This window comes from Notolepis coatsorum, assembly GCF_963971535.1.
Source record: "Notolepis coatsorum genome assembly, chromosome: 4".
Classification (NCBI taxonomy): domain Eukaryota; kingdom Metazoa; phylum Chordata; class Actinopteri; order Aulopiformes; family Paralepididae; genus Notolepis; species Notolepis coatsorum.
Window position 1 is genome coordinate 8,599,013 of NC_140168.1, and position 13,149 is coordinate 8,612,161.

At 47.3% G+C, this 13,149-nt stretch overlaps 1 protein-coding gene across 1 annotated transcript in view; it reads right to left on the minus strand.

Annotated features, from left to right (window-relative positions):
- Nucleotides 1-6: 6 nt before the first annotated feature.
- The window catches only part of stk11 (serine/threonine kinase 11), a 46,533-nt gene continuing 33,390 nt past the window's right edge, over nucleotides 7-13,149 (minus strand). The window contains 4 exon segments of the mRNA XM_084313463.1: nucleotides 7-892; nucleotides 3,563-3,805; nucleotides 5,218-5,408; nucleotides 11,514-11,571. Of these exon segments, the coding sequence (XP_084169589.1) occupies nucleotides 3,585-3,805; nucleotides 5,218-5,408; nucleotides 11,514-11,571 (470 nt within the window). The 3' untranslated portion in view covers nucleotides 7-892; nucleotides 3,563-3,584.

Genomic DNA, 13,149 nt, shown 5'->3' on the forward strand with positions numbered 1-13,149 from the left:
ATTCATTGGGAGAAAACAAAAAAAGAAGAAAACAAAACCTAAATGGGAAAAAGAAAAACAATAAACCCAAAGGGGTGGGCGCCGGTGGATGATGTCGTCAGCAGGCCTCAGTCCGTCGGTCAGTCCATAACACCCAGCGCTTCCCTTCTCGCCCCACGCTCCACACGGCATGCAGGCTCATCAACACCGCTAGTATAATACTCATCATCATCATCATCACCACTGTAGCTTTAAATATAGAATTATTCATATCTTTGTTATCAACATCATTCTTATTATTTAGTTTTTTTTTAAAGTTTTTTTTAAGTTTTTTTTTTTACACATCACAATGTGCGTCGCAGTTAGGTTGTGTAAAATAAACAAGGTAGTCTAACAACCAGAAGCAGGAGGAGGAGGAGAAGGAGAAGGAGGGGGGGTTCGAGGTTATGGTTGAGGGCGCTCCTAATGTTCGGTGCAACACTAGCCCTCCGCAGTGATGCCGGGAGAGAGGGATGGAGAGAGGGATGGAGAGAGGAGGAGGAGAGAGAGAGAGAGAGAGAGTGTATGACCTTCCTCTCTGGGGATGAAGAAGCACAGGAAAATAAAATGTCACACCCGGTGAATCAGTGTCAAGAGCAAAAAAAAACAAAAGGGCATTTCACACTCCCTCTCTCTTTCTTCTTTCTTCTCTCTTCTTCCTCTCCTCCTCCTCCTCCTCCTCCTCCTCCTCCTCTCCCTCTCTCTCTCTCTCTCTCTCCTTCTCCCTCCTCACATGTACGGCATCCTTGGGGGAAAAAAGGAGTTTTGCAGGCCAACGGTCCAGGAGATATGTGGGGCGTTTTACATCAGCAGGCTCCTCTCAAGACGCTGCAAGGAGACTCCGGAGAGACCAGGAGGGGGGGGACGGACCAACCTGAGAGGGGGGGGGGGGGAGAGAGAGAGGGGGAGAGAGAGAGGGAGAGGGAGAGAGAGAGGGAGAGAGAGAGAGAGAGAGAGAGAGAGAGAGAGGGAGAGAGGGAGAGGGAGAGGAGAGGGAGAGAGAGAGGGAGAGAGGGGGAGGGGGAGGGGGAGGGGGAGAGGGAGAGAGAGGGAGAGGGAGAGAGAGAGGAGAGGGAGAGGAGAGGGAGAGAGAGAGGGAGAGGGAGAGAGAGAGAGAGAGAGAGAGAGAGAGGGAGAGAGAGAGGGAGAGAGAGAGGGAGAGAGAGAGAGAGAGAGAGAGAGAGGAGAGAGAGAGAGAGAGAGAGGGAGAGGGAGAGGAGAGAGAGAGAGAGAGGGGAGTGATAGAAAGAGGTGGATGAGAGAGACGGGGAGAGGGAAGAGTGATAGAAAGAGAGATGGATGATGGAGACAGGGAGAGGGAAGAGTGATAGAAAGAGATGGAAAGAGAGAAAGAGACGGGGGAGAGGGAAGAGTGATAGAAAGAGAGGTGGATGACGGGGAGAGGGAAGTGATAGAAAGAGATGGAAAGAGAGAAAGAGACGGGGGCGAGGGAAGAGTGATAGAAAGAGAGGTGGATGATGGAGAGAGAGACGGGGGAGATATAAAGAGAAGTGGATGACAGAGAGAGAGAGACGGGGGAAAGGAAGAGTGATAGAAAGAGAGAGGTGGATGACGGGGAGAGGGAAGTGATAGAAAGAGATGGAAAGAGAGAGACGGGGGAGAGGAAAAAGTGATAGAAAGAAATAGAGAGATATAAAGAGAAGTGGATGATGGAGAGAGACAGGGGAGAGGGAAGTGATAGAAAGAGAGGTGGATGATGGAGAGAGACAGGGGAGAGGGAAGAGTGATAGAAAGAGAGCGATGGAAAGAGAGGGAGACAGGGGAGAGGGAAGAGAGATATAAAGAGAAGTGGATGATGGAGAGAGACAGGGGGGAGGGAAGAGTGATAGAAAGAGAGCGATGGAAAGAGAGGGAGACAGGGGAGAGGGATGAGAGATAGAAAGAGAAGTGGATGAGAGGAAAGAGGAGGACCTTCATTATCACAGTCTTCATCTCATTATACATTATTAAGTAAGAGGACTGAAGTGCTGGTGATGCACACGGGTCACCGAAGAAGACCGAACGATGTCGAGACTACCTACGTTTCTGAGGAACTAACCGATGGCCGACGACACCGTGAGAGGGAGATGAGACGGAAAGAGAGAGAGGGAGGGAGGGGGGAGAGATAGAGCGAGACAATATCATGCAGCCCACTCCATCTCTTCCAGGGTGAGTCATCGGCTGACAAATATAGAGCCGCGTCTCCTCTGCACTGCGATGCCCTGAGCAGCCTCACACCGTGATATTTGCACAAGTGTTAGTGGGCGTCTGTGCGTGTGTGAAGAGATTCAATGGAAAAATTGTGGGTGTTAACGTGAGAGAGAGAGAGGGGAGGAGAAACTCACTGATGTGTGTGTGTGTGTGTGTGTGCGTGCACTGTGCTCGCGCATCAACACCCCCAGCCCCCCCCCCCCCCCTTCAACGCCTGAACAAGGGGGTCTGTTAAAAACACAGCCGTCCACGGATCTCCCATTAAAAACCCGGTAGAGAACCTGACAGCCGTGAATGAAAGCGACTTGTGTTTGCGTCTGTGTTTTGGCGAACAAGAAACACGGGGAGCGACGGTGTGGTGAGTCATAGCACGTCAACACACCGCCTCTCTCTCTCTCTCTCTCTCTCTCTCTCTCTCTCTCTCGCTCTCTCTCGCTCTCTCTCGCTCTCTCTCGCTCTTCTCACGTCTCTGCCGACTCCTTCCACAACCCCTCCCTCCCTCCCTGCCTCGGCCCGCTCCTCTCCCCCTGCTAGTCTGACAAGTGTTCTCCTCACCCCTCCCCCTCTGATGCGCTAACTCCTCACCCCTCCCTCCCTCCCTTCCTCCCCCACTTCATTTTACTCTACCAAGAACAAATGCACTTTAAGAGAACCGTAATGTATAGAGCCGCTGCAAACTGGGATTGTATACCCGTGACGATAATGATGATCAGCAACAAATTTACTTTTAAGAAAAAGTTGAAAAATGCTGTTATGAATGGTTGAAATACAGTTGTGTTACTGATTTATTTAGTTAGTATTGCATTTGTGGCTAGAGCCTTTGTGTGTGTTTTCTTTTGTGTGAGATTTTAAAGATATTGAGAATGTACTTCTTATGTTTTTATTGTTTTTTTTTTTATTACTGTAATGTTCTAAGGTATGTGTTCGGACCCCAGGAAGAATAGTCTTTCACCCATGGGTGTAGACTAATGGGGATATATATATATATATATATTCTCTCTCTCTCTCTCTCTCTCGCTCTCTCTCTCTATAGACAAAATCTGATCCAATATTTATGGCTTAAAACCAATTTCCGACAATGAGTTAAAACTTTAAATAAAAAAATGTAACGTCTCGATTCAGAAAATGTTTACCACGGATGAACAAAACTTTCAATGTGAATGGTTGATTTGAATTTCAAGGACTTTTTAATAAGGACCTTGTTAAAAAAATGGGCTGTTTTCAAGGAATTCCAAGCCTTGACTATTTGTTTTGTCAAAAAAAATCAAGCACTTTAAGCACTTCAAGGACCTTGTGCGAACCCTGACACACACACACACACACACACACACACCAGGTGGGTTGCGGGCGGGGCTTCATTGCTGCTTGCAGGTGGAGAGCTTGCGGATCTTGCTGGCCGTGGACACCGCCTTGCGGGAGGGGTTGGACGAGGAGGAGGAGCGGCGCTCTGCCTTGGCCTTGCTGTTCAGAGCCCCCGCCTCCGTCCCGTTCACCACGCACACCACCGGCGGCTTGGCCACGCCCCCTCGGCTACGGTCCACGCCCCCCATGTCGTAATCCTCCTCGGCCACTTGTCCTGAAGACGCAAGACAGACATATTATAAGAGAGAGAGAGAGAGAGAGAGAGAGGAGAGAGAGAGACAGAGAGAGAGAGGAGAGAGAGAGAGAAAGAGGGGGGAGAGAGACAGAGAGAGAGAGGGGGAGAGAGAGACAGAGAAAGAGGGGGGAGAAGACAAAGAGAGAGAGGGGGAGAGAGAGAGACAGAGAAAGAGGGGAGAGAGAGGGAGGGGGGGATAGAAGGTATATGATCTCTGCTGCACTGACCTGGCAGCACCGTGAAGTCCTGAGTGTATATGATCTCTATGATATATGGACCTGCATCTCTATGGACCTAACGAACTAAAACGAAAACGAACGCAAAAAAAACGAAAGAAAAAAAAGAAAAAAGAGAAAAAACGAACGCAAAAAAATGTACGCAAACAAACAAACGAAAACAAACGAAAGAAAAAAAACAAACGCAAAAAAATGTACGCAAAAAAAACGAACGAAGTAAAACAAAAACGAACACAAAAAAATTAACAAAAAAAACGAAGACGAAAAAAACGAACGCAAAAAAATTTACGCAAAAAAAACAAACGAACTAAAACAAAAACGAACACAAAAAAATTAACGAAAAAAACGAACGCAAAAAAACTAATGAAACGAACTCAAACAAACGAACGAACAAAAACGAAAGAAAAAAAAAGAATGCAAAAAAATGTACGCAAAAAAACAAACAAAAACAAACAAAAACGAACGCAAAAAACGAACAAAAAAACATGAACGAAAGCAAAAAACCAACGCAAAAAACCCACGCAAAAAACTAGCGAGCTAAAACGAAAACTAACGCAAAGAAAACGAACGAACTAAAACGAAAACGAACGCAAAAAAAAATAACTAAAACGAAAACGAACTAAAACGAACGCAAAAACGAACAAAAAAAAATTGCGCAAAAAAACGAACGAACTACAACGAAAACGAACGCAAAAAAAAACGATGCAGGTCCATAGAGATGGAGCACTGACCTGGCAGCAACGTCCTGAGTGTATATGATCTCTGCACTGACCTGGCAGCACCGTGAAGTCCTGAGTGTATATGATCTCTGCAGCACTGACATGGCAGCACCGTGAAGTCCTGAGTGTATATGATCTCTGCACTGACCTGGCAGCACCGTGAAGTCCTGAGTGTATATGATCTCTGCAGCACTGACCTGGCAGCACCGTGAAGTCCTGAGTGTATATGATCTCTGCAGCACTGACCTGGCACCGTGAAGTCCTGAGTGTATATGATCTCTGCAGCACTGACCTGGCACCGTGAAGTCCTGAGTGTATATGATCTCTGCAGCACTGAGCTGGCAGCACCGTGAAGTCCTGAGTGTATATGATCTCTGCAGCACTGAGCTGGCAGCAGCGTGACGTCCTGAGTGTATATGATCTCTGCAGCACTGACCTGGCACCGTGAAGTCCTGAGTGTATATGATCTCGTCCTCCTCGTACATGTCGTCCTCGTCCTCCTCGGTGTAGCCGTGCAGGTCCTCCAGGTAGGGCACCACCGTCATGCTGCGCCAGGGGTCCCTGCCGTCGGAGCTGGGGGGGATGGGCACCGGGGGCTCGGAGGGAGGGTGTTTCTTACGCACCCAGCTGGCGGGGGGTTGAAAGTAGGGATACAATTTTATATGAACCCTTTCGCTGCCACACTACAGAAGGTTAACCCTTTCACTGTGACAATACACAGCAGGTTAACCCTTTCACTGCCACACAACAGCAGGTTAACCCTTTCACTGCCACACTACAGAAGGTTAACCCTTTCACTGTGACAATACACAGCAGGTTAACCCTTTCACTGCCACACAACAGCAGGTTAACCCTTTCACTGCCACACTGCAGAAGGTTAACCCTTTCACTGCAACAATACACAGAAGGTTAACCATTTCACTGCCACACAACATCAGGTTAACCCTTTCACTGCCACACAACAGCTGGTTAACCCTTTCACTGCCACACTACAGAAGGTTAACCCTTTCACTGCGGCAATACACAGGTTAACCCTTTCACTGCCACACAACAGCTGGTTAACCCTTTCACTGCCACACTACAGAAGGTTAACCCTTTCACTGCCACACAACAGCAGGTTAACCCTTTCACTGCCACACAACAGCAGGTTAACCCTTTCACTGCCACACTACAGAAGGTTAACCCTTTACTATCAGACAGTTAACCTTCTGTAGTGTGTTAGTGAAACAAAGGGTTAACCGTCTGTAGTGTGGTAGTGAAAGGGTTAACCGTCTGTAGTGTGGTAGTGAAAGTGTTAACCGTCTGTAGTGTGGTTGTTACAAAGGGTCAGATTAAACCGAATATATGTATTTACTGATTGATATATATTGCATAATATTTGTATATCGTTTTGATATCCCTTGTATATTCTTTGTACATATACACTGAATATCCCTTTAGTCTACTACAGCCCATAATAGTTAATTCTCTCATTGGACAAGAACCTGGCGCCAGCAGACAGGCCCCTTGAGTCAAGTTCAATAGTGCCGACGAACATGTCCCAACTAGCCCCGGTTCCGCGTAGGAATACGGCTGCCGAGATACGAGTGGTACTATTTGTTCACCGTGCATATAAATAGGGCGCAAGAAATGTAGAATTCCTTTTAGTCCCTTGTCCCGTTCAGTCTCGTTCAGTTCCAGTTATCCAAGTGACGTCTCTCCCCACTACGCAACGTGGGCAGAGTAGGGCTCGCATCGCCCCAAGATAGAGTCTCGTGTTATCCTACTACGTTTGTTTAACGTATCGTTCGCTCCCTACTAGTAAAAGCCTTCATTACGAGTCAAAGACCACGTGAAGTGGGTAATTGTGTGTCTACATAGAGCACTTATTGCCGCGTGCTAATAAGGATAGTAACGTCAAGTTCAACTGTGAACTACCGTGCACCACGGAGGATACCTACACCGGTGATTGCAGAGCCACCTTCCGGCAGGATTATTGCTTTGACTGTGGCTGCTGGAGCAGAGAACCGCCTACCCCGCTGCTACTGTGGGATCTACACAGGCCCGTGAGGACATCACTCGAGCCCGTCTCTGTCTGAGCAGAGACTCCACGGCTTCATCTGCGGCGCGCACCCTAGGATTACAGCTGCTGCTTTCCCCGCTGACACAGGGGTGATATCGCCTCCGTGGACCCTTGACTTTGTATAGAGCATTGCCTCCCCCTGCTGGCTTACAACCGGTAGTACCCCCCTTTCAGTATCTCCAGTATCTCTCCTGAGTACCATAGATAATTACTAATATTCATTATTGATTTGCCTATGCACATTCTATTTGCCTTATAAGCGCAATTAAAGTAATGTAATAATACCCTTTTGATAATAAATATTCTAAACAAGTATTTGTGTGGAAACCGTGTTATTGTGGAGAAGTTCTCATCATATACTTGTGTACAGTAAGGCCAGTAATGTACATAATACGGTAGTGGTTTAATGATACCAATACTTGATTAATACAGTCAGGGAATTGTACCCCTCAGTTACAGTGGTAGTGAAAGGGTTAACCGTCTGTAGTGTGGTAGTGAAAGTGTTAACCGTCTGTAGTGTGGTAGTGAAAGGGTTAAAACAGGAGAGGAAGTCATGAAGCCAGACCACGTGACAAAGTCATCACCAACTCTGGAACATGGGTGAGCGTGTCGAGCCTCTTCACGTGATGTCTAGCATCCCGGAGTTAATTGGATTCAGACAGTATCGGAGGCAAACACAGAGGTCCTTCAGCATGAGGATTAATTACTCTCACGCCTCCTTGTAATTTACTTCAATTTGGCCTTTGAGTGACATTGCTCGGAACCTTCCGCCAAATCACAAAAGTAGACATAGGTCAAAGATAAAGCCAAAGATTCCTCATTTCTCTCTTCACCGGAGTGGGTATCAAACAGGAGGGAAGACTGTCAGGTTTTAAACTGTGGATACCAAACAGATACCAAAACTGTTAAACAGTAATCCAGAACTATTTTATTGCACTGTAAAAAAAAAACTGTCTGCACTTTGTGCTCATTTCATGTCTATTCTATTCTACTACTTATTGCACTGCACTATTTTACTTTGTCTATTCTATCACTCTTTTTTATTATTGTCTATATTTAAAACTGAATCAAACCATAAACAAGGTGGCCTGTTGGGATGTTAGATCCTAATGTGAAAAACTGTGATCTTATATGTCTGCACTTTATGTGCTAATTTTACGCCTCTCTTTTTTCTGTTGTGAAGCACTTTGAGCTGCAGTTTCTGTATGAAAGTTGCTACAAATAAAGTTGTATTATTATTATTCACCTCCGCTTCTGTCGTAACTCCGTCTCTCTCGCTACCCCCCACCTCTGTTCACGGAGCCCTGCACTGACACAGCTTCAGAATCTGGCCTGAGGAAAGTTACCATAAAACTTCAATTAACAGCCCAACCAAGGTGTTTATCTGCTTAAAAATCACTGAACTCGGGGAGCTCCAGTAGCTCACCGCGTACCTCGAACGCTATTTCGGCGTCGGGGACAACCGTGCGCGTCACGGATCTGGGGTAGCGAGTTAGACTCCCGGACAAGCCGTACTTTCTCAGAGTGTCTTTCCCCCCAACTATACCCCCATTCAACCTGTTTCTGTCGGTCATACTTGACCAGAAAAAGCGATAAACGCGGAAAGAACCAGCTGACTGGTCAAAGTTAAAAAAATAAATAAAATCACTGAACTCAACCGGCCTATATTTAGGACAGGCGTCTACATGGGACCGGCATTTAATTCCTTCCGCACAAAACCCTTGCTCAGCAAAGATGGGAAATACTATCGAATTGTTTATTATGAATATCACTTGTATAAAATCATATAACATATAAATGATGAATCATTCATTTGATATTGCTCCGAGAGACAACTCTAGTGAATGTAGAGAGAAATTAAACTTTGTTTCCAGTTGCCTCTCGCTTTCCGGTTCAGCACTGGACAGCGCTCTGCCCACACACACACTCAGCAGCTGACCGGTTCAGCACTGGACAGCGCTCTGCCCACACACACACAGTCAGCAGCTGACCGGTTCAGCACTGGACAGCGCTCTGCCCACACACACACACTCAGCAGCTGACCGGTTCAGCACTGGACAGCGCTCTGCCCACACATTTACATTTAGTCATTTAGCTGACGCTTTTATCCAAAGCGACTTACAAGTTCTGTACAACAAACCATCAGGAAGGCCACAACTCTATCAGCTGAGTAACAATGTTCAGTGCTACAGTGTAGGTTAGTATATTAGGACAAGTGCATGACAGTAAGGTTAGTTAGGGTTAGATTTTTTTTTATTAAATTTTTTTTATTCAGATAATGGTTGAAGAAGTGCGTCTTTAGTCCACGGCGAAAGATTAGACGGGTTTTGGCTGTCCTAACTGGGGTGGGTAGTTCATTCCACCATTGTGGGGCAAGGACTGAGAATAGGCGACTTCTCTTTGATGACCCTCCCGGAGCTTGGATAGGAGTAGGTCTGAGGCGGCCAGAAGATGCAGAGCGTAGGGGTCTTGAGGGTGTGTAGTTAGAGACCATTGACCAGAGGTAGGCGGGAGCGGTTCCCTTTGCCGCACGGTATGCCAGGTCGAGGGCCTTGAAGCGGATTCGTGCAGCAATGGGGAGCCAGTGCAGGTCCGGTGCTGACCGGTTCAGCACTGGACAGCGCTCTGCGCACACACACTCAGCAGCTGACCGGTTCAGCACTGGACAGCGCTCTGCGCACACACACTCAGCAGCTGAACGGTTCAGCACTGGACAGCGCTCTGCCCACACACTCAGCAGCTGAACGGTTCAGCACTGGACAGCGCTCTGCCCACACACTCAGCAGCTGACCGGTTCAGCACTGGACAGCGCTCTGCCCACACACAGCAGCTGACCGGTTCAGCACTGGACAGCGCTCTGCCCACACACTCAGCAGCTGACCGGTTCAGCACTGGACAGCGCTCTGCCCACACACACACACAGCAGCTGACCGGTTCAGCACTGGACAGCGCTCTGCCCACACACACACACAGCAGCTGACCGGTTCAGCACTGGACAGCGCTCTGCCCACACACACTCAGCAGCGGACCGGTTCTGCACTGGACAGCGCTCTGCCCACACACACTCAGCAGCGGACCGGTTCTGCACTGGACAGCGCTCTGCCCACACACACTCAGCAGCTGACCGGTTCAGCACTGGACAGCGCTCTGCCCACACACACTCAGCAGCTGACCGGTTCAGCACTGGACAGCGCTCTGACCACACACACTCAGCAGCTGAACGGTTCAGCACTGGACAGCGCTCTGACCACACACACTCAGCAGCTGAACGGTTCAGCACTGGACAGCGCTCTGCCCACACACACTCACACAGCAGCTGACCGGTTCAGCACTGGACAGCGCTCTGCCCACACACACACTCAGCAGCTGACCGGTTCAGCACTGGACAGCGCTCTGCCCACACACACACACTCAGCAGCTGACCGGTTCAGCACTGGACAGCGCTCTGCCCACACACACACACAGCAGCTGACCGGTTCAGCACTGGACAGCGCTCTGCCCACACACACAGCAGCTGACCGGTTCAGCACTGGACAGCGCTCTGCCCACACACACACACTCAGCAGCTGACCGGTTCAGCACTGGACAGCGCTCTGCCCACACACACACACAGCAGCTGACCGGTTCAGCACTGGACAGCACTCTGCCCACACACACACTCAGCAGCTGACCGGTTCAGCACTGGACAGCGCTCTGCCCACACACACAGCAGCTGACTCCCTGCCGAGTCAGACAAATATAGCGCTGCTGCTGCTGACGCACCGTCTGAGATGGACGAACAAACCCCGCTACCGTGGTCAGTTTGGACCACTCTGGAATTATTTCCACCAGACATTATGACCCTGCAGTGTAGTTTACTTTAGCTTGTAATGAGCCCCCCCCCCCCCACACACACACACACACAGTCTGGCCCTTGAACCATCGTGAATTTCAGGTTGTACTTTTTCCCTCTCTGGCAATCAGCAAATGTGAGTGACGTTTGAATTAAAGTACGATAATAAAAAAAAATTGAAAATTACACTGCGTCTCAGCGTCAATGGCAACCAGATAAACAATTAATGTAGACCCTTGTAATTGAGACCGACCTTTATTTGTTAAAACCTGAAGCCACACCCGGCCAATAAAAGGGGAGAGTCTCTCTCCTTTAAGGGTCTATATGGGACTCCGTTTTAAATTGACGTTTTACGGTGAGCGTGTAATTGTCTGTATTGGGCTGTAGTAACTACATTGGCGAGAGGCAATAATGACACATTGCGTAGGAATGATCAATAAAAGGGCAGCAAGGGGCTTGCTGTGCTGAAATGAACGGATCCCAACCCTGGTCTAGACGTTGTTAATACCGTATAAAACTACTACATTAAACTAATCACTCGGATGATGATGATGATGTGTGGGCTCCACAAAGTAGCTTAATTAGGAAAGGGGTGCCCCCGTCGAAAATATAGTTCACACGATGAAGAATCCCAATTCTGCAACTCCCGAGAAATCTACTACAACCACAAACATGTTCACATTATTAATTAAAAAAAGGAGCTGCTCTTGACAAACACGTTGAAACGCGTTAAGCCTTTTTTAATTAATCAAGTGAACATGAAGAACACTTCAAAGCTGGAGTGCAATTCCCTGCAGCTGCCAGTCCCCAGCAGCTCAGGGGTTAATGAATCACTTACTTGTGTTGCCTTATGTGCTGTATGGAAAACCTCTTGACCGGTTCATATTCAAGCATTCCTGCAAAACACAATAAAAAACATGTATACAAAATTAATACAAAAAATGGAGAAGAAACTCAATCCACTACATTGCGGCACGGACCCACCTAGACTCTTACTGTGGGACTGGGAGTCTCTTTACTACCGCAAGCTGGCTGGCTGCCAGCGCTCACTGGTCAACAGACCGAGACGCATTCAGGGGAAAATGCTAATCAACAACAATGTAATAAACACCATTCTATAGCCACTCACTTTAAACAAACAACACACTGCAGCAGCCACTCTCCACACTTTAGATCACCTAAACACACTTTATATTTATTGGTAAAGGATTTGCACTACAACTCGTACACCTTACTGTAAATTGTACCTAAATTGTACCTCATCCCATTTCTGCCTTGCACTATAGCGTATTGTATATTAGTACATTGCATAGTATATTGTATATTGTATGGTAACTCAGTTACTTCTAGTCTGCATCGAACATTGTACATACGTCTATACTGAACACTGTGACCTCTATTTTTACTTCTATTTTACATGCTATACCATTTTATTTCATACTTATCTTGTCTAGCACAGTCTCTGGAGCGTAACAGTAAGAAGCATTTTGTATAAAAGTATTCTGTACTTCTGTACGACAACTATTAAAGAAACTTGAAACACGTCACGGCGGCCTCAAAAAATAAATAAAACATCCTCCAAACTAACAGCGACGCTCGTCGCCTTAAAAAGCTTTTAAGTAAGTACCGGTAAGTACATTTTATTTATATAGAGCACCTTTCAAGATACAGGATCACAAAGTGCTTTCCAATCAAAGAAATTAAGAGCATCAAACAACATCATTAATACATAGAATCAATTAAACACACCAACTAGAGATATAGAATAGAAATACTTTAATCATCCCAAGGGAAATTTGACACGACAAATCGCTCACAGTAAACATTTAGACCGAACAACAAAGTCCTGAATAACAAAACAAATAGCCTAAGGATACGAATAAAATAGGCCTAAGAATAAGATGATAATAATAGAGTACGGTAAGTATGTACAGTAGAGTACGGTAAGTATATAAACACCGACTAGAGATATAACAGTCGACATTAACATATGTGTTTACTTGGACCAAAAATAAAGTTGAGTGTGTTTGGCCGGAGCACGGGGGGGGAGTGGCGGGCCGATGAGAGTGAGAGGAGGAGTGATGTAGCACCTGTCCAGGAGCTAACGGTGTGATTATATCCCCCCGCAGGTGGGAGCTGCAGACGAGCAGCGTGCAGAGTGCTGATACTGTTGTTGCTGCTGCTGCTGCTGCTGAAGGACACCCTTTGTGGCGCGCCGAGCTTATTTTAGACCGTGTGATTACGGAGCGGCCATCTCGCAGGTGCTGCTGCTGCGTCATCACACACACACACACACACACACACACACACACACACACGCACACGCACACACACACAGCGAGTGGGGCACGAGCGGTTACTGCAGCGGCGATACGGACTCCCCCCTTCCATCAACGCTGTCCGGCAGCCAAACAAAATGTTACCGCTCGGAAATGCCTCCCTTCCCCGGTTTTTGATTCACGACGCTGACTTGT